Source organism: Arvicanthis niloticus, chromosome 20 (genome assembly GCF_011762505.2).
Source record: "Arvicanthis niloticus isolate mArvNil1 chromosome 20, mArvNil1.pat.X, whole genome shotgun sequence".
In the NCBI taxonomy this organism is placed as follows: Eukaryota; Metazoa; Chordata; class Mammalia; order Rodentia; family Muridae; genus Arvicanthis; species Arvicanthis niloticus.
In genome coordinates, this window is record NC_047677.1 from 43,797,255 (window position 1) to 43,825,000 (window position 27,746).

A 27,746-nucleotide genomic window follows, 5' to 3' on the forward strand; every position below is an offset into this window, starting at 1 on the left:
TGTATCACTTTGACCTGCCCTGGTGGAGGTTACCATGAGCATGAACGCAGACTATTGGTGAAAATTTCCAGCTTTCGTGTAACTGGTTAAGATGGTACATGAGAGAAGCTACGAGACTCAGAGGAGGTGCACAGACCCTGCCCAAGGAAGGGTGCAGCCACGCTGGGCCATCTCAGTCTAGAGGAGTCAGGGTAAAGGCAAAGGTAGCTTTCTGCTCTCTGGTCATGGAGTCACTTTATGGTCTGGCCAAGTGTCTTGACTTTAGAGAGTGAGGGAAAGCCCCGGCATAGAAAAGATGGAGGACTGGATAAAATTATTAAAGAACACTATGGTCTTAGTTCATGGAGGTAGACACCCTGCATACTGGACTTCTGAAGAATAAAACCTTTTTTGCTATTGCGTACTATTTGAGTTCATTGAGGATGGAGATCCAATGTCTAATCACCTCTTCTGACTCAGCTGTGTATGGCAACTCCCAGTAAAGCACAGGCTACGGCCAGAAGAACCTCATCCCTCTGGCACACACACAACAGCCGCGCTGTGCCTCGTGATGCATACAGATGCTTGTAAGTGTCTATAGTTTAATGGTATTGTTCTTATTTTTAGCCTTCGGTTGTGATCATTAGACTATTAATACAGAAGAAGATGCTTTCAGTGTGGGATGTGCATCTTCCAGATGGAGATGGGCTGCCGTGTGGCAGGTGTTTACATTTGTCGCGGAAATCTGATCGCTCTGTCCGTTTCTCTTTGCCAGAGTCTGCCTTGCAATCTTTCCGGGGCTGGGATGAATGTCGCGTTCTTCATTTGCATCACGCCGAACATAAAACTGCACCAAAGAGAAAGGTTATTTGACTCAAACGTCTTAGCCATGCCCAACGGTAGTGCTTACTCAACTCAGATAGGTACTTTGTTCAGTGAAGGGTAGCTCACCCCACCCCCACCCCCAGCTGACTGAGTTAAGATCTCTCATGGGTGGCTGGGGATGGTGGCATTCATCTTTAATCCAGAAGAGCCAGGGCCACACAAAAAAGACCCTGCCAGAAGACAAAACACAGAAACAGACGAGATTCCTCAAGGCCATCTCCTCGCTGTTCATCTCACAGTGACGACACGACGGGTCTAACCTGACCACTGCCCTGAGAGAACAACTGTGTGCTCCATTAGGTCATAGATACAGTGTGAGAGCCCCATCTTCGTGGGGGTCATGAATAGATTTTCCATTAAGTGTGGGGATGCTTGTTCATTTTTATGTACGCTGTTAGCTTACGGGCGATTCCACTAGGCTCCTCCCAGGGACCTAGCAACGGCTGACGTCATCACCTGCCGCCAGGTGTGCCAGGTGTGAGCTGTGTATAAAAGGGCTGTCAACCATTGCGCACCCCCTCCCTCCTTCCTCCCTTTCTCCCCCCTCCCGTTTTTGTCCTCTGCATCCCCTTTCTCTGCCCTCATAGCTCTGCTCCCCGCCCCCGCTCGTCTGTCTGCCCGTCTACTTGTCCACTTATCTGCCGCTACCCCATCCCAGAGCCTCACCTCTCTCCCCTAATAACCCCCCTTTATACCAGATCTGTTGCATGGCTTAAGCATGGGCCTGCTAGGTACACCCTTTGCCGTATTATATTTCATAACATACACCCTCATGAATTCTTTGCTAGGTCTTGCTGGGAATGTGGTCCCAGCAATTTACATACATCGAATCATCATATATTTAAATGCCCTGTATCCCGGATCACCTCAATGAGAAGAGACACTAAAGAGGTTTTTTGTTTGTTTGTTTGTTTGTTTGTTTCAGTCGACTCCTGTCTGAAAGCCACTTCAAAGAGCCATTACAAAGTCCTTCAGTTTTTTGCAAGAAAGTCTTTCAGGAAAATACTTGTATTTTCAGAAAATATTCACAATGTGCCGGGAAAGTTATGTGCTGTGAGGGAGTCATTAGAGCTGATTTGAACTGCGACACCCACAGCGATTCCTGTGTGTGGGAAGCTGTCAAGGGCAGTTTTCCCTGAGCCCGAGAGACAGTGGTGACTGCCTCCTCCAGATAGAGAGATTGAAGGCAGTCCAGTGGAGGTCGGGGATGGGAGTGGAGGGTGGGGTGGGGAACGAGAACAAATGAGAGCTAACCACTCAGAAAGGCGACACTCTGTTCCTGCCTGGGAAGGAGTTACCGGCATGCATGTACCAGTCAGGGTTACCTGACAACTCTGCAGTCAAGGGTACCTGATATGGCTTGTATATGCTTGTATAGTGCCCAGGGAGTGGCACTATTAGAAGGTGTGGCCTTGTTGGAGTAGGCATGGCCTTGTAGGAGTAGGCATGGCCTTTTTGAAGTGGGTGTGACCTTGTTGGAGTGGGTGTGGCCTTGTTGGTGTAGGTGTGTCACTGTGGGCATGGACTTTAAGACCCTCATCCTAGCTGCCTGGAAGCCAGTATTTTGCTAGCAGCCTTCAGATGAAGATGTAGAACTCTCAGCTCCTCCTGCACCATGCCTGCCTGGATGCTGCCATGTTCCCACTTTGATAATAATGGACTGAACCTCTGTACCTGTAAGTCAGCCCCAATTAAATGTTGTCCTTATGAGAGTTTGCCTTGGTCATGGTGTCTGTTCATAGCAATAAGACCCTAAGACAGTACCTGTCAGGTATATTGTTGGGAAGAACCTGTCAGGTATACAGTTGGGAGTACCTGCCAGGATTCCTCAAAAAGGAGGTTAGGACCCCAACAAGAGGCTCAAGGGGGGTCACTCACCCCTTCTACCATGACGTCCCATGTAGGGAGCCGCGGTTAGCGGTGATAGCATTCGCCATTACAAGATGGCGCTGGCATCCTGTGCTCTCACAAGTAAACAACTAACTGCGCAGGTGCAAAAGGCAAAAGTACGCCAAAGTCACTGCCCATCCCGGGGCGTAACAAGGGGTGATGAGTGAACAGCCAATCAGAGGTGAACACGCCACTCTAGGGTACATATAGCAGTGCCTTTCCCGGGCTTGGGGTCTTTCCGCTTCTGCTGATACAAGAATAAAGCCTCGTTGTAGTAACCACTGAACACTGCCTCACGTGTCTCTTTTGCGGGCGAAGGGGACCGGAAGAGGCCGGGAATAGTCGCAGTAAGAAGGCACTGTCACAATCTCCCACAGTCTGACTGTTGGGCTAAATGAGTGGCCTTTCCCCCTGACTCTCCTACCATGAAGGTCCCACGGCTTCTGCCTCATATCCTGCATGTTGGGCCAGCTGAATGAGAAGTCACCTTCTCCACTGTCCATGGTCACCATGGTTGAAGTGATCCCCGTGTTAATCTTGACTCTCACCTTGATTGAATTTTTGAATCAGCAGGGAAATACACCTATGTGTGTGCACACAAAAGGGTTTCCTAAAAGGTCTCACTGCCAAGGGAAGACCCACCCTGCTTTGGTGGCCACCATCCCACAGACTGGGACACCAGCTTCATCCCTCTCTGCTTCCTAACTGCAGACACAGTGTCACCACCATGGGCTGTCTCCTGAAACCAAGCCCAAATAAATCTTTCCTTCTTTATAATCCCATTGCCAGAGTAAGGAGAAAAGCAGCTAATACACCCTTTCTTTCAGAATGTCAGCTAGGCAGCGGTCTGCGAGCAGAATGGCGTGGGAAATCAACTACTGTCTACCTCAGAAGACCACATGTGTCCTTTGGGGGTCCCAGGACAATTGACCATTATTAGATTATTACCCAGGGCTGGAGTGCAGGAGTCCCACAGAGAGATGTATGCAGTCAGAAGTAAAAGATACTCTTTTACCTGCTTAGGCCCCTGGAATCCCTTCACACACACACACACACACACACACACACACACACACACACACACTTGCATTTTGGGGAGTGTCTGGATTCGAACCCAGGGCCTCGTGAATGCTAGACAAGTACTCTGCTAAGTGAGCTACCTCTCCATCCCTATTCTGACTACTAGATTTTATAGGTGGGCACCTGCAGGGCTGGCTCTGGTCCCTCCTGTGAACAACCTGAGGCTCACATGACAAAAGCCCACCAAATGCCTCTGGCTCATGGTTGGGGGTCCAGGGATTTGGGTCAATGGTTCTTCCTCCTGGTCCTGAACTCCTGGCTGCCCTGTGTTTGCTTGTGGTCCTGCCATTAGGGACTGTTTGCAGATTTGAGTGGGAGCCGCAGGGTAGCACATCTCCCTGTGAATGCAGTGTGAGTCTCATCTGCTATTTCCAGATTCCAGTGATTTCATCTAGCAGCTGAGATTTAAAAAAATATGTATGTATGTATGTATGTATGTATGTGTGTATACATGTATATATGTATGTATACATGTGTATATATGTATATATGTATGTATATGTATATATATATGTATATATGTATGTATATTGAAAACTGTACACTTTTCCCTTAAAAGTCATGGCAAGGTCTTCTCCATTCATGAATTAAATTTCTGCTATGCTGCTCTTAAGAGCAGCAGCAGCAGTGTGTGTGTGTGTGTGTGTGTGTGTGTGTGTGTGTGTGTTTTCAGCCTCTGAAGTACTTGTCAGCAGGGCTCAGTCAGAAAGTGAAAGACTACAGGATCTACAGGATAGCTTTTCCTTGTGGGCCATGGGAGATTTTCTTTCAGGACTTCAGTCCATTGAGCTGGGTACAGAAACCATCAACCTTGAGGTTTCCTGCACTGAGTGCCTGGTGGCCATGGGCCGGAAGTTCCACTGCCCCATACCAGGAGACATGATTGCTAAAGCCTCAGAGTAAACCTTCTGCAGGCAGAGAGCAATTTAAAAGAACTTGTTTATTTAAAAAACTTTTGGTGGGCAGTGGTGGTACCTGCCTTTAATCCTAGCACTCAGGGAGGCAGAGACAGGTGGATCTCTTGAGTTTGACCCTAGCCTGGTCTACAGAACAAGTTCTAGGGTAGCCAGGGCTACACAGAGAAACCCTGTCTCCAACAAACATCTTACAACAGGGCAGTTGTGCATATGAACTCACATTGGTTGTGACAGCATACACAAGCCCCGTGCCAGCTTCAGTCAGACAAAGCCCCATTGTAGAGGCTGGGAAGCGGGCACAGTGAGGAGACCCAGCCCTAGCTGAGGAGCTTCTGGCGCTGAGAGCTGCTGGGGGTGTGGGGAGGGAAAGGAAGCTCTGGTCATGAGAACAGAACCTCTAGCCCCAAGGGGCTGAATGTGCTTGGTGATTGATTCAGTCATTTTGGCATCAAGAACATGCCTAGAAAGGCAGGCTCACGGACAGCCCCACTAAAGACATGGGCAGAGAACTTGGTCCTTTTATGAGAAACTGTGCTTTCTTTCCCAGAACTCCCGCCCCCAGGGGATCGTAGACCACATCCTACAGACCACAGAGTGTGTGGCAATAACATTAAAAATAAAACAGCAGCCAGGCGGTGGTGGCGCACGCCTTTAATCCCAGCACTTGGGAGGCAGAGGCAGGTGGATTTCTGAGTTCGAGGCCAGCCCTGGTCTACAGAGGGAGTTCCAGGACAGCCAGGGCTACACAGAGAAACCCTGTCTCAAAAAACCAAACCAAACCAAACCAAACCAAACCAAACCAAACCAAACCAAACCAAACCAAACCAAACCAAAAAACAGCAAAAACCCCTGTCCCCAACAATGATAACAACTAAAGAAGCCAGCCCAGTGATAGCAGTGGGCCTCTGGAGGAGTTTGAGGACAGCCTTTCCACCAATGGTTGGTCTTCAGGAGTTGAGGGTGTGCCAGCCTATTCCAGGAGTCTATGGCCAGTTGCTATAGATACCGCAGCAGAATTACCTTAAAGCACAGCACCCCACCATTGAGAACATGCACCGTGAGAGCTGGGGTCACTGCAGGTCACGAGGTGTGAATGTCCGAGTATGCTCACCAAGTGCCATTTCACAGTCAAGGGCAAGTGTTTGGATATTCATGAAATTCCATAACTTTACCAGATATTCAGAGCTTGATCTTACTGGGGCCCTGGCTCAGCCTCTGTGAGGAGCCCCTTTTCTGTTGCCAAAGTCAGCAAAAAATATCTTTGTAATGATTAATGTCAATTAATCATTCTTTTATTACAATAAAATTATTATATTTTAATTAGACATATACTTCGTATTAATTAATAATCGATCTAGAACCACCAAAGAAACAAACCTTTGGGCGTGTCTATGAAGAATGTTCTAGATTGGATGAACTGAAGCAGGAAGGCCCACTTCAGTGGGTAGCACAATTCTATGGCCTGAGGATTCTGTGTAAAGGAGAAGGTAGCAGGAGTGAGTATCCATCTCTCCCTGGTTCCCGAGCGCCAGTGCAATGGGTCAGCTGCCCCAAGCTCCTGCCGGTATGCCTTCTCTGCCACGAGAGCCAGAAGAAACCTTCATTTCCTTTAAGAATCTTTTGCCAGGCATTTTGTGCCAGCAACATACAAATAACTAATATCAGTCTTCAGTCCTAAGAAAACCAAAGTCACATAATCCATCTGAAGTCTTTTGTAAGCAGAATAGAGACTTGGATGGAAACCATCATTTATATTATACTTAGGCTTTTTTTTTTTTTAAATAAAAACTCATTTATTTCAAAGGGCAGATACGATGAAGACAACAAATGGCCACAGAACAATCATGGTTTGCCTTAATAAATAACAAAATGCCATTTACGTCTCTTAAAATCTATATAACACATTATACATTTAAAATAAATAAATCCCTGTGGGTCTAGAAACAGCCCCGGGGGCTGGGATAAGTAGGATGGCTGGGTGAGACCCATTGCTCACGGTAACCAACAAAATCCCCTCCCCAGCCACTACAGTCTCACTCTCTTGATACTTCCGGGGACCGTAGCACACACCGGTGCTTTGGGACTGGCCTTCTTAGTGTCCCTGCCTTGTTGGGGGAGGGAGGGCTTATTGCTTCACAGACATTCACATCTTGATGTGGTTGGTACTGAGCATGGGTCTTCGTGACGGCCGGGTGTGGACTTCCATCTCAGTCTCTGACTGTGATCCGGCTTTCACGTGCTCTTCAGAGGCTGTTGGTTGGCTGCTGAGACATCCGTGACATGTCCCATCCTTTCACCCCCAACATTCAGGAAATGGCGGGGCAGGACGGCTGGGGCTCACAGGCTATATATAACATTCTGCACTGGATACCTGAGAGGGGTGGGCTGCCTGGGTGCTGCAGGCCAGTCCTACCTGTCACTGTGCAGGCTAGATAAGAGTTCAGCGGCCAAATGGCAGTGAGCATCTGTCAGGCTGGGGCTGGCTGGGCCACTGGGTCTTGGCCCATTAAGGCAGTGGGACACAGCCAGACAGACTCCCCGCTGTCAGTCTGAGCTTGCTGTCTGTACAGCAAGTCTCAAGGTAGCTTCCGAGTCGCCCCCAGGCGCACATGGAATGGCCAGCCCTCCTTTTTAGGACAGGATCCTTCATTTCACCTTTTCCAAAACGGCGTGTATAAGATGGGCCCAGGAACTCCTGAGGACTCCGTGGTCAGTGTTCCTTCAACCTAAAAGCAAGGGATACAGTGACAGAGGGCCACACAGCAGATGCTGAACACACACAAAATGCACAGACCAATACCATACGCAGCGCTGGCCCTGTGCCTTCCTCATAGCTTCTCGGTGGCAGCGAGCGGGAAGGACAGGAGGACAGCTGCTAGAGAGATGCAGCTCACAAAAGCCACAAACAAGGCATTTTTCCTCACACCCCGCCCCCCACCCCGGGAGTCTGAGGAGCGATTTGCAGAATCACACCCACACAGAGGCACTTATTAGACTGTGGTGTGACAAGATCAGAGATGACTGGTAAGTTCTTTCCTTCCTGTCGGGCTGCCTGGAGTTGCCTTATCTCCAGAGGGACTTCAGTGGACTTACGGAGCCTGGATCCCTGTAGCTGGCCCTGGACAGCTCAGTTCCTTGTGTATGAGACGGATCAGAAACTGCACCCAAAACAGAGAAAAGACATTGTCACCATCTGAGGACACAAGCAGAGGGGCAAGTGTGGCCTGTTGAGGCTGGCTGGACTGCATGGCCCCTCCTCTGGAGCACCCAAAGGCTTATGCCCCGAGGAGGCACTGTCATAGAACAGAGACCACGCCAGCACCTGGCCTGAGGTGATGGCTGCCCCTCAGTAAGACATTGGGATAATCCAGACGCTTGCCGGAAAACAGGCATTCAGCAGACTTCAAAACCGACCCAACCACAAGGTTCCCCAAATGGAAACAGGACAGAAAATGCAGGGGAGGTGACCCATGACATGGAGCTGCATGGGGGACTCTGGAGCCAGGTAAGCAGGTCAGGAGATGTATCAGGCAGCTGGAGTAGTGTCTTAGGATCAGCAGTGTGTGAAGTGTGCACGCGCACTCACACTCGCACTCATGAGTGTGTTCAAGTATACTTTTGGCTGCCTTCCACGTAATGCTAATTGCTAGGCTAAGAGCCATTGGCTCACCGGTTAACTTTATGCCCATCAAGTGCTGAAAGGCTTAGAATAACCAAAGCAGAGTAATGACTGGCTACCCACCACACCCAGGTTCCAGGGTCGCATGAAGGGGATCCTGAGGGAAGTCTCAGCTTCTGGTCGCATGTGCTTAGAAGGCAGCAGGCTGCCTTAATCCTGAGGGGTTTGGGGTGGGGAGTAGGCAATGCAGATGCTAAGGGTCCATTGCTGCCCGGCCATCAGGCCCTGGCTCCTAGATGACCCATGTTCAGGATGGAGGCCCACAGGCATAAGCTAAGGATGATGGGAATATCTCCTATGGATAATACACAGTCTGAGCACTTGGCTTGGCCCAAGGCTGTGGCAATCACTGGACAGCAGTGGGAACGAGGTATCACTAAACTCAGAGTTGGTGGCAATAGAATTTTGCAGCAAATTGGAACTAACCCCAACTTCAGCTCTAACTACCCAGGGATGAGGTGGCAGCTACCAACACCACCACTTCCGCCGAGCACAGTATGTGGCAAGCGTTGGCAGAAGAGGCCTGTGGTGGCGAAACCAGACTGCCAAGAGGAAGGAGGAAGAGGGAAAGCAAATGTTGCCTGTGGGCATGGGACAGCTGGTGGGAGGGGTCACAAGGAGCCAGGTCACCTTCCAACAAAGCTCTGTGCTCATGGAGGTGACAGTGACCAGCAGAAAGGAGTCCTAGTGCCTGCCCCAAGATGCTGGGAACCTGGGCGGCATGATCCGGAGAGGAGGCTAAGAGCCAGGAGCGTGGCTAGATCTGCTGCTTAGGTGGCAGGAATGTGATCCTCTAGCATCTCTGAGGAGGTGAGCTCAGGTCCCTGAGTGTTCTGCCTCTGACTGGGAAGGAGATGAAACTGGTTTATTTTAAGGGGGGGAAAAACCCCAAAATAAACAAACAAAACCAAAAAACACCAGAAAGAGAAAGGGCCTGCCTGAGCGATAGGGCTTTTATCTGTTTATGCATAATTTGAGAAAGTCTCCTGCAGCCGAGCTCTAAACTGTTTGCAGTGCAGTGTTAGGAATGATCCCAGGGCCTTGTGCATGCTGGGAAAGCAGGCTGAGCCCTGACACGGCCGAGGATGACCTTTGCCCTTCTGATTCCCCTGCCTCTACCTCCCAAGTGCTGGGATTACAGGTGTTAAGTCACCATCCCCAGGTTAATAGGCGGCTGGAGACTGAACCAGGGGCTCTGTGCCCCCTAGGCAAGCACTCTGTCAACTGAGCTACATCCCCAGTTTTTCTGCTCTTCTTCAAGACAGGGTCTCAATCTGCAGCCCAGGCTGGGGCTGGATCTTATTAAAGCTTGGGCTAGCCTCAAACGTGTGGCGGTCAGTCATACATTCTGCGTGCTGGGGTTATGGGCCAGTGGGAGGTCTGTAGGTCACTGGACATGCCCCAAAAGGATTGTGGGGACCCCCCCCAACCCTCTTCTCTTTCTCTATTTTGATCCCTGGCCATTTGGTGAGTAGTTCCTTTGTAGAGGCTAACCTTGTCACAGGCTCAAGGCAATCCTGGGTTGAAGTATCTAAGCTGTGGGCCGAACTGAACCTTTCAGAGCTGACTGGGTCAGGCGTTTGCTATCGGGACTGACCCAGCAGGCTGACTAGGTGAGGGCTCTCTCTGCTCACCATCTGCTTTAGTTCCCCAACAGGCCCGCCATGAATATCAGGGGACCCTTTTATAATGTGGCAGCTGGGCCGGGGAGATGGTTCAGGGATGAAGAGCCTTGGCTGCTCTTCCAGAGGACGGGCTTCCAGGGGGTGCTGGTTTCACACTCTAACATCAGGAAGCTCAGAACCATCTGTAATCTGAGCTTCGGTGGGGGGGGGGGGGAGGCGGGGGAGTCTGATGCCCTTTTCTGGCTTCTGAACACATGTGGTGCAGATGTGCACACACACATACACATAAAACAATAAATAAAAAAAACTTTCAGTGCGAATGTTGCCGTGACAGAGAGGCTCCATGATCTGCCGCATGCTAACTTTGATTCCCAACATCCTACAAAGCGACAGCTTCGCCTGCTTCTCACTTATTCCTCATGGGTGAAGAGAGACAAAGCCTCAGTCTATGTGGACCTAGAGAAGGTGACAGGACACACAACTTTGCTTGGGGCTGTAGGAGTCAACAGGAAGACAGTCAGCTAGGGCAGCACAGGTCATGACCCTCAACCTACGGGTCATGACCCCACCATCGGGAAAACATATTTACATTTCTACTTATAACAGTAGCAAAATTACAGTAATAAAGTAGCAACAAGCCAGGCAGTGGTGTCGCATGCCTTTAATCCCAGCACTTGGGAGGCAGAGGCAGGTGGATTTCTGAGTTTGAGGCCAGCCTGGTCTACACAGTGTGAGCTCCAGGACAGCCAGGGCTACACAGAGAAACCCTGTCTCGAGAAACCAAAAAATAAATAAAGTAAAATAAATAAATAAAGAAAGTAGCAACAAAGAGAATTGTGTGGTTGGGGTGGGGTCACCACAACATGAAGAACCGTATTAAAGGGCTGCAGCATCAGGAAGGGTGAGAAACGCTGCGATAAGATCTGACCCATAGCTACAGAGAGGCTAACTGAAGATGCATGGGTTACGAGCAAAGAGACCCACCAGTAAGGCACAGGCGTCTGCAAACATCAGCATGTAGAATACGTTGCTCCATCCTGAAGGGGAGATGAGCCCCGCCAGCAGGGGCCCCAAGGCAGCTCCTGAAACGGGCATAAAGATGCTGGTTAAGGAAGGCTAGCAATGGGAGATGAACTCAGTCACTGCAGAGGGAATGGCTGGCATAAACGTGTTGACCTTTGAAATATTCACTCTGTCTGACACACTATCAGTATAAATGAGCTCATATAGCTGGACAGGGTGGCGCACGCCTTTAATCCCAGCACTTGGGAGTCAGAGGCAGGAGGATTTCTGTGAGTTCAAGGCTAGCCCGGTTATATAGTAAGTGCCAGAACTACATAGAGACTCTGTCTCAAAATAATAAAATCAAACAATAAATAAAAGAAATCTGAACCCAACATACAATTGCAGATACCCCTGTGCTCAAAGAAAGTGTTACGGAATAAATCTGTGTAAGATACACAAGACTTAGACCCTGCTGATCTCAACTGCCTGATTCTGACCACTGCAAGCCAGGGGGCTCCCTGTATTGTGAGAGGGCATGTGCACATGCATGCATGCTAAGCATGCATGTGTATTCATGTGTACAAACATGTGTATGTATACGACTGAACAAGTGCTATGTGTGTACACATGTGCACAAATGTGTATATATACATGTATGTGTGTATATGGGAACGGGTGTGCATATGTATACATGTGTGTACAAGTGTGCATGTGTGTGTACCAGCATGCATGTATATGCAGCTCCACAAGTGCTGTGTATGCACATGCGTGCACAAGTGTGTATATGCATGTAAGTATACACGTCTGTACATGGGCACAGGTGTGCATATGTATGCATGTGTGTGTGTATAAGCGTGCATGTATATGCAGCTGCACAAGTGCTATGTATGCAGATGTGCGCACAAGGGTGCATATGCATGTAAGTACACACGTCTGTACATGGGCACAGGTGTGCATGTGTATCTATGTGCACAAGTATGTGTGTGCATACATGTGTGAATGGGGTGTGGGATAAAGCAAATTTAAGATGCTTGGGAGCTCTCTGCATTATGTTTGTGAGTTTTTTTTTCTTTTTCCTTCAAGTCTTAAATTATGTCAAATAAACTTTGAAGGCTACACAAACAAAAGACATCTGCGGGGGAAGACTTGCTTTGGCATCCTGAGTACTTCCCTCACAGTGGGTGGGTGACTCTGACAAGACGATGGCTTGTCCAGCATGCTAAGGAGTTTGGAGAACTGCCAGAGGTGGCACAGTGAAAGGGGCAGCAGAGGCAAAAGGCCATCGAATGTTCCCTCCACCACCTCAGAGTCCAGGTCCCGCTTCATCAGTGACTCAGTGACACCCCACAGAAGAGCAATTGCTAAACCTCTGGGGATAGCGGACCCTGTGAGGGGGATGGGGAAGGGACCCAAGAGAGAACAGGGATCCAGGGGACAACACCAACCCCCAAGCAGCCATCCACGCCCCAGCAATGGCAAGGACTCCAGCTCTGAGCTCCCTGTGGGCAAGCCAATTCCAGGCTCATCTGTAAAGACCACCAGGGGGCGCTCTCCAGGAGAAAAGACTCTGCTCACGCTAATTTAGTGGCTTACTCTTAAATACAAAGATACAACGTGGCGGTAGAAAGATATTACCTAGAAGACCTATGACTGAGAAAAAGACCCAGCCCCGACCACACAGGAACCAGGAGGAGGGAAACCCAGGGGCAGTTAACAAGGAAGATGAAAACCCCCCAGCAATTAATTCTTGCCTAATACGGTGTTTGAGGCACTAAAAGGACAGCTAAAATAAGAACACAGAGGTTGAAAGATAAAGTCAAGGACACCACTGAGAGAAGAACAAGAGAGGCAGGAAGGGCAAGCAATCTGGAAACCTGACATTTGACTAACATTCTCCAGAAAACGAGAAACATGGTAGGCAAACTTATTAAAGAAACTACAGTGCCCAACCTCCAAGGTGCAGGCCCTGCTTCCATGTGGGGTGGAGAAGGGCCTCTGAGACCCAAAAGCCCCAGAGGAGAAGAGTCAGGTCTGTGTGAAGAGCAGCTGAGAGTGACAGCTGATAGACAGTGAGAGACAATGGAGTTCTGGAAGAGTTGCTGATGTTACCTGGAGATGAAACCCCTCCCAGTACCACAGCTGTGCAAACCCCAGGAATCTTAGGAAGCTACTAGGTAATAGTCCCACCCACAAAAGAGCAGCGGGCAGGAAAATCTAGCAAACAGGGCTCTGAAGTCAGAGGGAGGAGAAGGCGGTGTGAGGGATGGAGGCGAAGCAAGGTTTATGTAGCTTAGTGGGCAGCTGAGTGGCCTGTAACTAGGCTGCCAGAAGGTGGTGGTATCAGGACAGGGACAACCAGGACAGAAGCAAACAAAAAGCAAATGGGAGAGGGATGACAAGTCTGAAGACCTGGCTGGAAGGACCACAGCATCAGCAGAGGTCAGTATGATGGGGGTGGGGGGAGGATGGTTGCAGGGCAGGCAGTGTGACAAGAGCCATGTCTAGCTTTCTTGGTTTAGAGGACATGAGATGGTGCCTGGACTGGAGAGTCCAAGAAATTCACATATTTGAGGAAGCTAGAAATAACAGTTGGGAGGGACCATCTCTAAGAAGAGGACCTGGGCAGGCAGAGCCAGGGCCTGTCCCATCTCATCAAAAAAGCTCATAGAGCTACCTAGCCCCTGTGGCCACAATATGTATCACTTTGATACAATGAAACCCTGAAAACAGGCATGGCTACATTTAACTGTTCTGCACACACATGTACGAAGGGCAGCCTTGGGTCCCACTGGGATGTCTCTCTGGACACTGCAAACACACCAAGCACATGAGCCATAAGGCACTCCCAAGTTGGGAGAAGATCCTGGCTGGTTTGGGATCCACTGAGCTGTGTCTTTGCCCAAGCCTGCACTGACTAATGGCCATGAACACTTGACAAGCCCGTGGGACCAACGCTTCTCGGTGTGATACTTTGCTAGAGTGGTGCGCCATCCCTCGGGCCTTCTTCTGCTTCGTCTTGTTGAAAGTGTGCATGAGAGGCATGAAGCTGGGACTTGGTGGAGGACCAGTGTTCATGCCGTTTCTATGGTGACTGGCTGCTGAGTCCCCGTGCACTTGAGCAGTCAGGGAAGCATGGGGGCTGGGGTCTAGGAGTCCATCCCATCAGGTTCAAATGCCACTGCTGGAGAAGCCCAGGTGGTCTCGAGCTTTGAAGAGGGGTGGTACAGGATGCTGAGGACAGTGAGGGCCCACTGGACTACTGCCCTTCTGTCGTGAGCAATGTTCTTTCCTCCTTCACAGCCCAGTGTGCCGTGGCAAGGTCCATCTCTTCACTGAGACAGCCTCCTATCTTCAGCCTTGTGTTTGAGATGAATGTCAAGAAAGAAGCATTTTTTTTATACCTCCTTCCTGATTTTTCTTTTTCCTCTGATCCTGTTTTACTGTAGGGCCCAGACTGCTGGCAGGACTCCATGTGAGCTTAAAGCATGGTGTCCTGGGAGCAGCAGAGTGACTCACAAAGACTTCTGTGTGACAGAGCAGAGAGAGAGAGAGAGGGAGAGACACACACAGAAAGACAGAGCTAGAGACAGAGACACAGAGACAGAAACAAAAACACAGAGAAACATATATATATATATATATATATATATATATATATATATATATATATAATAGATGATAGATAAATGATAGATTGATAGATAAATGATAGATAATAGATTGATAGATAATAGATAGATACATAGACAGATAGTAGATAATGGCCGGGCGGTGGCGCATGCCTTTAATCCCAGCACTTGGGAGGCAGAGGCAGGCGGATTTCTGAGTTCAAGGCCAGCCTGGTCTACAGAGTGAGTTCCAGGACAGCCAGGGCTACACAGAGAAACCCTGTCTTGAAAAACCAAAAAAAAAAAAAAAAAAAAAAAAAAAAAAGAAAGAAAGAAAAAGAAAAGATGGTAGATAGTCAGATAGAAAAAAAGAAAGAGAAAAAGAAAGCAAGCAAGCAAGCAAGCAAGCTGGCTGGTTGGCTGGGTAAACTGGGAGAGTAGTGGACCAATCCTCTCAGGAAGGGCTCTGATGCTTCTGAGACCCATCACCAGGTACAGAAACCTTCCCCCACCACCTCCCATGTCCCACACTCACGCCAGGCTACAAGAGGGACTAAAACAAACCTTTTCCTCTATTGAAGTTGACCATCTGTGGTGTTTTGTTACAGTAACACAGAGCTGACTAACACAGGGATGGGCTGCTTACACTCTCACTCCAGACTGTGCTAACGAATCGGCAAGGTGGAGGATCTTGCACACCTCGAGATTCATTAGTGGGTGTTTTTTTTTTTTTTTTTTTCCCAATAACTTAAACTGAAATACAATCCTGTCTTTTCCTTGAGGGACGGTAATAAAAAGTTGGAGCCTCAAGTTTGCCAACCTCTGGGTCAAACTAGAGTCTGGAGGCACATTCTCTCCCACCGAGGAAACAGATCCAGCCACCCACAACTGTCTTCTCTGAAGCCACATGCTATAGCCTCCAGGGCCGACTCCCCTGAGCTTCTAGAAGCAGCCAGTCCTGACACTGGCAGCATCAGAGCCTTGGGCATTGGTTAGAAACAGCGGCTTTCCTCCTTCACCCCACAGAGCTCTTGGGGAGAGAGAAAGAGTCTTCTCTGTTTACCTACAGACCCAGTGCCGTCGATAATGGCTGTCACGGTGGACAGGGCGTGGGAGTTCCCTTTCAGACTCTTGTGAGTTCCCTGTGGGAGTGGAGAAGAAGGATGTGAAACACAGGCAGCCAAAAAGTGAGAAATAAATTCACTCCGGAACCACTCAATACCCAGAACTCTCTCCTTAGGAAGTCTCACCTTGCCCTACTCTGAGCAAAGCTCCGAGGGTTTCTAAGTGACAGGAATCCTTCGAAATACCTGCCCAAGCATATTTAGTTATTTGTGACTCTCTTATTTAGTCAAAAATATATAGTTTATATATATTTTTTGGACTAAATAAGTCCTCCTCTGCTTATGCCCCTTGGGCATTGGCCATTTTGTTGACACTGGTATAGATCCTTCAAGACTATTTCATGGGCATGGAGCCGAGTCTGAACTCTCATGTCTACCCAAGGATAAGCTTCCTATGGGCAGATTCAGAAACACACCTAACATCAAGGCCCAGGCAGGGCCAACCTGCTGTCTTGCATAGATGCCAGGGGGTGGGAAGGACTGGTCAAAGCTCCATCCCTGTGCCTTTTAGCTCGGCATTTTCTGTTGACCGTTCCGGGATAGGATTTATAGCAAGAGAGCTGAGGGAGGGTGGCCAGGGACAGATGCTAGAAAACTCTCAAGACACAGGCTCTCTATGAACAAACTGTGAAGCGTTTCACCCGTTGAGGCAGTGCTGGACCTGAGTAGGGGAAGCAGCGTCTGACTTACCAGGTCTGCAGAGACGGCAGTGGTGATCAGTGCGTAGGGTCCACTGACCAGGGCCCCACTGAGGAGCAACATGGCTATAGAAAACAGAGAGAACTCAGAGCAGAGCCTGCTCGGCCCAGCAGTCCACGGGGAGGGCAAGCATTTATAGGGAAGGGGCCCATCCCACAGGTGGCCATCTCCAGGGCACAGAACAAATGGCTTCTATAATGTGCCAGGGGATGCATTGTCATGCTTCCCCGAAGCCTTAGAGGACCTAGAACTCAAGTTCCCTGGCGTCATGGACAGCTGCTGATGGCAGTATTGGGGCTGGGTGGACCAAGGCCAGGCCAGCACTGGGTCTGTGCCATTAACCTTTTCAGTCATACATGGAACCTCCTCTTTTCACCGCAGGGGGCAGGGACACTGAGTCACATGACCCCTCCCCTCAGCAGGCCCAGCTTACTTTCCTGAAGAGACTATGGGTTCATGGCAAATCCCACGTTCACTGGCAGAGTGTTTTCTAGGTCACGTGTGACAAGACCCTCCTCCACCCTTCTCCCTCCAGTCTCCTCGGCTGGCTCTCTACCTTACACAATGGCTTCCAGGGCTGTGGCTAATGCCCCATGGCCAACCTGAACACCTCCTTCTCTAGGTACCAGAGCACAGCACGGCTAGCCAGGCGGCCACTTATCCACACTAACTGTCATACCTGCCCAGAAACAGGAGCCTGGCCTCCCCCTAAGAGGGACATGAGGCTACGTGGCGGCTTCCGTTCTCATGCTATGTTACCCCAAAACCTGTTTACAGTGTCCCAAACGTGGGACTAAAAGAAGCTCGTCCCCAGTTGGTTTTTGACTGATCAATAAAGTTGCCAACAGCCAATGGCTGGGCAGGGAAAGAGAGGCAGAACTTTTAGGAGTCCCAGGAGGGGACCCAGGACGGAGGAAGAGGTAATTCCACCATGACCAGGGCATAGGAGATGGATTATGCCAGAAAGGTGCAGAGGGAGAGACAACTGACATAAGGGTGTAGGGGGAAAGCAGCTGCAGGAGGGCTGCCCAGCAGGGTCCAGGGGAGCAAAGATAAAATATAGATTTGGTAAGTACTAACTCAGGTGTATCAGAGGGGAGTGTGTGTGAGCCATGCGGAGTTAGGGAGTGGCCCAGCCATTGAGCTGTTTAAGGTATTTAAAATATAAGGCTGTGTATGTGTGCCTTTCTTTCAGGAATTCAGAACATTGGGGAGATAGCGGGAAGTTTAGAGTGGATTATCATTAGACCATAACAGGGGCACACTGCTCACCCCAGCTTAACGCCTCTAAATTAGTTGTGTGGAGAGGCCTCACGTACTCACCTATGGTGGCTTCTAGGCCCATTTTGCTGACAGAGGAGAAGACATAGAGCTGTGGGAGTTAAAAACAAGAAGGGGATGGCTCAGCGCGGGCAGCTGCAGGGCTGCCAGGAGCCTGTGGTTCAGAAAGGGAGACAACGGGAACCTGCCTGTTGAGCAGGGTAGCTCTAGACCTTGGGGAAATTGCAGGGTGGGACTCTGAGCACCCAGGGCTGGTGGCAGGACACTGAACATTTCCCAACTCCTCATCTGAGGTCTGCAGCTACCTGCCCGAGCATTGTACCCTGAGACAGATGCCATCCTCCTAGCATCGGGGCCGTGCTGCTAGGAATTTCTTAAAGATTCCTTTATAAAGCCTTAGGCCCAAGAGGACTCAGAACTAGGCCACGGTCTGGGGACAGTCACAGCCCTGGGAAGAGAGGCATGTGGATAAATACAATATGGTAATGGAATGGCCCCTCATCTCCCAAACAGCAATGGCACGCCAGGACCACACTGGCTCTGCAGAGCCACACTGTGGGGTGGTGCTACTCATGACCAGATGAGGAATCGGAGGCAGGGGAATCACCTGGTCAAGACCATGAGCTTCTAAATGCTTGAGGAAGGACGAGCCTGGCATGATAGGGCTCGTTGAGCCTAGAAGGGAGGGATGGCTCAGATCCTAAGGGACAGGCAGGAGTGTGAGAGGGAAGGGGGACAGAGAAGGGCAGCTTAAGAGAAACCCAGAAGGAGAGACAAGCCTGGCGTGTGCATCTCAGGGGCTGAGGCAGGCAAGCACAGAGGCTCTATGCTTCCAGCCAGGGACCAGCTGGGTTTCTAGGGATTTGGGTCCCAGGCACGGGACAGAGGTGGCGAGCAGAGATGAAAGTGACTGCCTGCAACCTCAGGCAGAGCCAGGGCTCACCGTGGGTGCCGCCAGTAGTAGCATCAGACCACAGGTGGTGGCTCGTTTCTCCAGACGGTCGGAGATCACGCCTGCTAGAATCCCACCTGTAACAGAGAAGGGAGGCGGCTTCAGGAGCTGACAGCGGGCATGAGCTCCCCAGAGGAGACCAAGACACAGGGGCAAGCATAACAGCAACCGTCCCCCGAGCCCGTCCCTACTGGGCATCTGAAGTGGCCACTTGGGAGTCTGGCCTAGCAGGATGCATCTTGTATGGGGAATGGGAGTCACAGGGTGTCTAGGGTCAGGCTTTAGGGCAACCTCAAAGCCCCTTCACCTGGTAGGAACTAATGCCACCACCACCTGCCTGGGACACTCGTGTGTCATTTGTCAGAGGTGAGCTTCTTTCAAAGCAATGGCCAAGGTCACTGTGTCACATGGTGCTCTCCCAGCAATAAAACTAACTTGAACCGGTACTGATAAGATTGGTGGGGTTTTTGTTTTTGTTTTTTTGAGACAAGGTCTCACTTTGTAGGCCAGGCTAACCTCAAACTCGCCATCCTGCTGCCTCGGCTTCAGAGTGCTTAATCACAGGAATATCAGTCACCCAGCTTTATTGTTAAGTTCTTAAGGACTCAGAGCAAATGGCCTTGAACTCACCAAAGATCCCGCCCACGTCGAACAACGTGGACAGTTCCCCAGCTCTCTTGGCATCCAGGTGATCTGTGGAGTGACCAGCATATGAGCCCATGCAGACACTTCCTGAGTGATTATCCCACAGGGACCCACGCAGGACCCTGCTCCACAAGTAGCATTTTACCACGAGTAATCACCTAAACTCAGATTTTAAAGGGATGTTGGTTGACCCATCTTCTCCAAGCCTGGCCTTCCACAGATGGCCTGTGCTTGGTCACCACAGGGGCATTAGCTCAGGAAAGAGGGTGAGCCTAGGAAGCTACTTGGTGTGTGTGTGTGTGTGTGTGTGTGTGTGTGTGTGTGTGTGTCTGTGTGTGTTTGTATACATATGAGCAGGTAGCTTAAGGTCCTTGAAGGGCTCCCCCAGAGCAATAGCCAAGACTACTCAGTCAGTCACACAATGAAACTGAGTGAGGCATCATGAGCTACCCGACCCCAGTGGGGACCAGAGCCTTCTCACGCCTCCATGGCAGGGCACCGACAATTTTGCTTCCAGCTGACTAGATGTTGGCCCGTCTGAGGAGACAACTGGGAAGCCCTTGGCTGGCCAGACCCACCTTCCTCACCCTGAATGCCCCCTGCAAGGAACTGGGGTTGATTTAAACCAAGAACTCAGACTGGGCATCCAGCAGTCTAACACTCTGGCCAAGACTGTTCCCTTGTGAAAGAGAGCATGGCCTCTTACTGAGACTCCCTGTCAGGACTACTATGTACCTGTCAGGATGATGTGGGAGTTGTCAGGTAGCACCCTGGACCCTGAGGTAGCTCCTTACAGCCTGCTCACTCACCCTCTTCCCTTCTGCAGCCTGTCCTTGTTAGTCATGTCCCAAGAAAGTTCCCCCTTGCTACTGCCCCAGCTTCCGTGGCGGAGGTGACAGTCCCTCCAGCTATGGGGTTTTGGTCAACCTTGGCATGGCCTTATGACACCTCTTGGAATCAAAGCCTTCTTTCCTGTGCTGTTCCCAGAGTCATGCCCAAGCCCAAGGCTGTGTCTACAAAACCCTGTTCCTTTCCTTCCCCTGACTCACTGGCTCCCGAGGCCAAGGCAGTCACCGTGCGCACAGAACTTGCAGCAGCCCTACTTGGTTCCTGAGAACTGCTAAGCCCCTCATCACTCTACACGCCAATGCAGCACAGCTACATAGTACTATTCTTCTGGAAAATTCTATCAAGAGCCACAGCTCCAGACATTCTTGGATGCTGGGAACCCAAGAGACTGTCAGCCCTCCCACAAATCAGAACACATCCCCAGAAACAGTGTGTAGGTCAGATCTCAGCCCCCAGTGGCCATGCTCCTGCTTGCTGGTTCACTGTGTTCCAAAACCCAACATGGCCCAGATTTAAACATAGGCAGCCTCTGAGAACCGCAGAGGGGTCAGGATGTACCAGATGAGCCCAGGGAAGATTACTACCAGAGCCACAAACTGTGTGCACTTCCACATCCTCTCCTGTCTGCTGGGCCATGCTGTCCCTCTCCAGTCACCAAGTGTGGCCCAGCAGGAGGTACCTCCCTTCCCGCAAGCACTCACCTACATTGGTGATGTACAGCGGGAGCCAGAACAGGAATGTGTAACTGACCAGCTTGGCAAAGAGCAAGCACAGAGAAAACTCGATCACACCCTGAAAGAGGGAGCCATTGTCAACTCGGTGTGGGATTAGCAGTGTGTTTCAAGGTGTGACCCAGGACAAAGGACTGTTCCCCTGCAGACAGGCCATGTTTCTACAAGGTTCAGCCTTGCTGGGGTTGGGGGTGGGGGGAAGTGGAGAACATGAACGGGAAGCAAGGCCTAGGAGATCTGGAGCACTGACTGGCCTGGCCTGACTTCCTGGAAGGCAGAAATTCAATGTCCATCAAGAGCCAATAAGGATCCATATTGATGAGGTAGCCATGCCAAATGATAGCTAGTGATTCCCTCCCAGAGGGATGATGCTCATTAAGACTGGGCTGGGGAGATGGCTCAGTGAGTTTAAATCCCTGGTACCCACATAAAAAGCCAGGCATAGTTATGTGTGTCTGTAACTCCAGCACTGGAGAGTGGAGATGGGCAGGCCCCAGGAGCTCGCCGGTCGGTTATCTAGCCAAATGGGCAAGCTTCCAGTTCAGACAGAGACGGTTCTTTGAGGTAATACAGTAGCGATAGATAGGTGAAGATACCTGATATGTTCCTCAGGCCTCTGAATGGGTGTACACAGGTGTGCGCACTGGCATACTCATCAGCATGCATCGCGCACGCACGCACGCATGCACGCACTGAACCGCCCCCGCCCCCTGGTGTTTTTCAGTTGTGGGATTATTCTCATATCGTGAGGATGAGAGCGTGTGGTACCTACGACAGACAAGCTTGGCATGCATGCTCTGCATTGGGATAAAATCATCTCACTTCACCCTCAGATCAACAGATGGCATCGCAGCAGGGGAGGAGCCCAGGGACCCGTAAATGAAAGCTCACTGTAGACGCTTATGCCAACCATCTGGGCGGGGGCAGGAGCAAGGGCAGGGAGAAGGCTGGGCCAGACCTCCAAAGCCCTGTCCTCTTCCCATCGCCATGTGACTTGTATTCACATGTCAGTCTGCTCCCCAACTGATGCCAGCAGAAGTATCTGGGGCAGCCATCTACAGCAGCAAGGTACCACAGAAGGGCTGCTAGCCAATAGTAAGAACACATCCTTAGAAATGACTTTCATTGAAAGCTGCCATCTCCCCTACTGGCTGGCTGTGAAGCCTGTCTAGGAACCCTGTGCCCACAACTGTAAACTAAGAGATTACTACCTCAGGGCACTGGGAGAGCTAGGAAGCCCCAAGTGCCAGAGCAGAAACAGGTCCTGCCGCCTAAGACCTTAGCACATTGCTGGTTATTCTACTGTAGCTTCTGCTCCTTTCCGCCTCTCACGGCACACTGGGAACTCAGACCCTCACTGTGCTGTGAAATGAAGGAGGCTCAGGAGAGCCACAGGGCAGCGAGCACAGGTTGGCCTCCCTATTCCCTCAGAGCCAGATGTTAAGTAGCTGGGACACTGAAGAGCCAAGGGGGACAGAAAGTATCATGGGTACAGGCCCAGAGGAGCCAGCTTTCTATTTTTCAAGTGAAAAACAGGTTCCTTCCCCGTGGGAGTTCCTGTCCTGACTTCCTTTGGTGATGAAAAGCCATGTGGAAAGCGTAAGATGAATAAACCCTTTCCTCTCCAACTTGCTTCTTTCTCATGATGTTTCATTACAGGACTAGAAACCCTACGACATTTGTCAGATTTCGTTTGTGAAATTTCTGGGTGGGAAATGTAATGTCAAAGTGTTAGAGACAGTACAAAATAAAGACATTACACACACACACACACACACACACACACACAGCCACGTTCTCCCCGGAGTGACCAGTCACACCGCCCACACAGGATGGGAGGACCTGACCCACAAATGCCACAGCCACACACTTCTCTCTCAAGCTCACCAAGGTCAAGCCCCCTCCCACCGCACCGCAGTGTTCTCTCCCTGACAGGTAGACTCACCGGGATCCTCAGGGCTCCCGTAAAGCTGATGGCGGCCATGCTGCCATCACTGGGGAGGACGACAACGTGGCTCGGGTGGAGGAGGTTCTTCCCGCTGGAGGGCAGTAAGCACTGAAGCTCTGGGTCCTGGACACACAAGCAAAAGAGACAGACGTTACCAGGAAGTGAGGCCAGAATTTTTAGCAAGTAAGATAGTGGGTTTCCTAGTAAAAAGCCTTGGGACCATGTACTGGCTGGTTTTGTGTGTCAACTTGACACAAGCTGGAGTTATCACAGAGGAAGGAGCCTCCCTCGAGGAAATGCCTCCATGAGATCCAGCTGTAAGGCATTTTCTTAATTAGTGATCAAGGGGGTGAGAGATAGCCCATTGTGGGTGGTGCCATCCCTGGGCTGGTGGTCCTGGGTTCTACAAGAAAGTAGGCTGAACAAGCCATGGAAGCAAGCCAGTAAGCAGCACCCCTCCATGGCCTCTGCATCAGCTCCTGCCTCCAAGTTCCTGCCCTGTGTGAGTTCCTGTCCTGACTTCCTTTGGTGATGAACAGCGATATGGAAGTGTAAGCTGAATAAACTCTTTCCTCCCCAACTTGCTTCTTGGTCATGGTGTTTCATTACAGGAATAGAAACCCTAAAACAGACCAGTGACAACCCACTTGCCTCCTCAGTCCTTAGCATTCACCTGGCTCATAAAATTCTTTTGTTCAGAAATAGTGAAAGACAGGAAAAAAATGAACCCCACGTTGCTGCAGAGAGAGATCGGTTGGTTAAAGCACAACTGTGTGGGGCTGGAGAGATGGCTCAGCAGTTAAAAGCACTGACTGCTCTTCCAGAGGTTCTGAGTTCAATTCCCAGCAACCACATGGTGGCTTGCAACCATCTAGGATGGGATCTGATGCCCCCTTCTGGCACACAGGGGTATAAACGGGACAGAACACTCATATACATAAACTAGAACTTTAAAAAAAAAGAGAGAGATTTTAAAAAAAATTAATGGGATCTGATGCCCTCTTCTGGCAACTGGGTATACATGCAGATAGAGCAATTTTAAAATTTTAAAATAAATCTTTAAATTTTTTTTTTCCTTTTTAAAAAAAGCACACCTGTATGGATATTGTATCTTGTACCCAAACATCTGGAAGATTCTAGTAACAGGACAAGATGGTTATGCCAGGAATCCTGTTAGATATAATCAGATTGGATTTGTGTCTAGCCTGCTCCCCTGGGCTGACATGTGGCCAAAGAAAATTCAGGAACACGGCAGACACCAAGTATAAACATACTTAAAACATTAGGTGGTGTGTGTGTGTGTGTGTGTGTGGTTTTCGTTTGTTTGAACCCAATTACACCGTTCTCTGGCATGAACCTTGCAGGTGACAGTATTGTTGAACATGCCCAAAGGGACTGTTTACAAATTCGCCCACATCTATAGGATGCTTTTCTGGAACGAGGGAAGCTACAGTCTAACCCAGCAATGTGGGGTAGATGCTGTAATTTCATGGACTTGCTCGTGAGGAATTCTTCACAGGACTCTGGAGCTTACAAAGAGGTCACAGTGTACAAAGACTGCCAGAAGTAATATTATTTTTTAAATTTGATAAGCCAGTTCTGAGATGTGTGCCTTCGGATACTGGGGGGGGGGGGGGGGGGGGCATCCCTGAGGGACAGACTGTGTGCTTATTGGAGCACAGTAGAGAAATCCCAGCTCTGCATGGAGTTTTAACTTAAAGCAAGGGTGATACAAGAAGGCTTTTCCTGAATGAACTGTGAATCCCAGGGGCTTAAACAAGAGTGCTCCTAAGGGCTTCAGCCGTGCTGTAGGATCTAACAGCCATTGATGTGTTTTGTATTACTGTAACCCCATGTAGGGTGAATTCAAACCACAGTAGATTTTTCTTTTTTAAAAGACAATGGCAGTTATCGAGCAAGGCACAGGAAAATGAGTTTACCATTCAGAGGCTCATAGGGGTCTCAGACATTGCTGAGACCATACAGCCAGTCAGAGATGCCAAGAAAGAAGAGGGACAAGTGGCCGTGGGGACGGGAATGATGACCAGCTCAAGGCAACCATCACAAGCCCATGAGACCAAAGGGGGTTCCCCTGTAGGCACACGTGACCTCTGCATTAAGCCTTGCATCTGGCCTGAACGTCAGTGAGCAGCACCTGGGGTCAGACAGGAACACTCTGGGAAAAGGGGACAACCAGGGGCTCCTGCCAAGCTCAGGGGACACCCTCCCACACACATATCCTAACCCATGGCAAGGGCAGAGGCAGGGGCCCAGTCAAGACACCATGTGAGCAGGGCCTGTCCCTGACTGGTCAGTCCCTATTGTAGTCAGCTTCAATAAGGCTACTGGGATGCTGTGGGCCTGGGCTTCTTGGTGGCAGCGAACAGATTTGCAGAGGGGAAAGAGCCGGAAGAGGCAAGCAATACACGAAAGGCAGAGCGAGCCTTTTCAGGTTAATCAATACCACAAGGAACAAAATGTCATCCTTCGCGGTCACCACAGAGAAGCATCACAGAGGTGTGAACACTTAATCGAGACGTGGCTTTCAAAAATATAACTCGAGTGAGCCGAGATTCTTGCAGGCATGACAACCTTTTGACATTGAAACACCACGCTGTCATCTACAAAGTCCATGCTCAAAAAAACCCACGCATCGGGCTGTATTCATAGCTATCCTGGGATGCGGTGCATGGTGCATGTAGCCTCTGGGGTACAGGGCAGACAGATCTGTGACCGTCTTCTTCCTTGGCATCTCTGACTGGCCAGGGCTGACCTCAGAATGGCAAGCTCATTCGCCTGTCCCTTGCTCGCTAGATGGGAAACACAGACCTCAGCAAGGGCAGGCGTCCCACAGTGTGGCTACAGGCACATCCAAGTGACTGCCATAGCCCCCTCCCCCACCTCCTTAAAGTATAAAGACCAGGATTGTACGGCATATCATCTGTCTTTCTTCTCACACTCCAGACACTGCAAGTAAGTTTCTCTGGGCAATAAAGAAAGGATAGCATGCTTAGTGCATAGATCCTTCAGGTGACCCGACTTCAAGATGAAAGAAAACTTTAACTTCAGTGATTAAGACCGAGTCTACAATGCTCCAGGGCATTCGGCTCAGGAACTCAGTGAATTGTCTGAGAAACTCAAGTGGAGTTTCTTTCATAAGGGAAGAGCGGGGAGAAGGGCTGGGCATGCAGAAGGCATCTGGGCTCCTTCCAGGGGTACAAATCAGGAACCTAACACACTGTGCCTCAGTTTCTTCATCTAGAAAGTAGGAGGAAGCTGAGAGATGATCTTTTGTGACATCTGCCACCTTTTCGTGGGCCTGTGATATGAATTCTTGATATCACTTTGTACCCCCAGCCCACTGTGTGCTCCTCTTACCCTGTGTACCCGCACCTGCAACATGCACCTGCCATACAGCTGTGTTGCAGGGACACCTGCTGAGGCCAGCTGCAACAGCACCTGGGGTGCCAGGTGGTTGAGGTCTCTGCTCACTTCTGAGCAATGCTTCTTGCTAATGAACAATTATTGGATGGATTATAATTAATTAACTATTAAGTAACTGTTGGATAATTTCAGATTTGATTTGAAGACATATGAGTTTAGCTGACTGTCCAGGGTAAGTCAACAAGGCTGACTCAAACTACCCTTTAGGAATACAAAGAGATTTAACAGTTTAAAGACCCTGGATGTCTGGGACATGACTGAGGCCCTGGGACAGCCAGTTGGCCCACGGGGCTTCAAGACTGGTTCTGAATCTCTGAAGACATCCCAGCCGGTGGAAGCTCTGTGTTACTCACCAGAGGCCCGTTCTTTTCACTGTGTGTGGTTTGCTTCAGGAGTCTAAATCTGTTTATGCCGTTCTCAGAGGCTCTGGGATGCTGGAAGAAAGGCATGTGATTAGAGTTCCGTAAGAATGCTTGTACTGGGGCCGGAGAGATGGCTCAGTGCTTAAGGGCACTGGCTGCTCTTCCAGAGGACCTGGGTTCTATTCCCAGCAACCACATGGTGGCTCACAATTCCAGTTCCAAGGGATCTGATTTACTCTTTACCTCCATGAGCACACTCACACACACTCACACACACACATACTCACACACACACACACACACACACACACACATACACACACATACACACAGAGGCAAAGGCTTACACATTAAAAACTGATAATTATTTTTGTGTATGTGAGTACACCATCACTGTCTTCAGACACACCAGAAGAGGGCATCGGATCCCATTACAGATGGTTGTGAGCCACCATGTGGTTGCTGGGAATCAAACTCGGAACCTCTGGAAGAGCAATCAGTGTTCTTAACCACTAAGCCATCTGTCCAGCCCATATATATATATATATACACACATATATACACACACACACACACACACACACACACACACACACACACACACACACATATATATATTTTAAAAATGAACACTTCTTTCATCACAGAAAAAACTCTCAGGGAAAAGAATGTGGTGAACGACCAGAAATATGCTCCTGTTTCATGACTTTCTGAAAAAAATCCCAAACACTCATATTGAGCTGCTTCATTTAAAGCTGGCTATTCAGTGGTCTGTGAGTCAGAGCCTTGTTTCCAACACTGACCTCAATCCCAGAATGCTTCTCACTTTTAGAGACAGCACTATCACTGTGTGCTGTCCCCCAGCCCCCTCTCCCCCCACTGATCTGCTTGTCCTCATGGATGTTTCCTCTTCTGGATGCATTGCACAGGGGCCGGGCTATAGCTCAGTACTCAAGCAGTCACAGACATGGAACTGTATTTACGCTGTGGCTTTCTGTGAATCGCTTCTTTGGTTCAGCAAAACGGCTTCAATGGAGCTTAAT

General features: G+C 49.8%; 1 protein-coding gene across 5 annotated transcripts in view; it reads right to left on the reverse strand.

Annotated features, from left to right (window-relative positions):
• Window positions 1-572: 572 nt before the first annotated feature.
• Window positions 573-27,746, reverse strand: part of Slc37a1 (solute carrier family 37 member 1) — a 75,262-nt gene continuing 48,088 nt past the window's right edge. For 4 of the 5 annotated variants that reach the window (XM_034524736.2, XM_076916773.1, XM_034524734.2 and 1 more), the window contains exons 10-20: window positions 26,695-26,775; window positions 22,895-23,020; window positions 20,920-21,010; window positions 19,355-19,417; window positions 18,716-18,801; window positions 17,815-17,863; window positions 16,483-16,556; window positions 15,732-15,810; window positions 11,040-11,137; window positions 7,845-7,909; window positions 6,022-7,477 (exon numbers count right to left, since the gene is read on the reverse strand). In XM_034524736.2, coding sequence (XP_034380627.1) covers window positions 7,462-7,477; window positions 7,845-7,909; window positions 11,040-11,137; window positions 15,732-15,810; window positions 16,483-16,556; window positions 17,815-17,863; window positions 18,716-18,801; window positions 19,355-19,417; window positions 20,920-21,010; window positions 22,895-23,020; window positions 26,695-26,775 — 828 coding nt within the window. In that variant the 3' untranslated portion in view covers window positions 6,022-7,461. Of the gene's footprint in view, window positions 827-6,021; window positions 7,478-7,844; window positions 7,910-11,039; window positions 11,138-15,731; window positions 15,811-16,482; window positions 16,557-17,814; window positions 17,864-18,715; window positions 18,802-19,354; window positions 19,418-20,919; window positions 21,011-22,894; window positions 23,021-26,694; window positions 26,776-27,746 lie in introns of those variants that run through there. The other variant, XR_013105352.1, reaches the window with a different exon arrangement.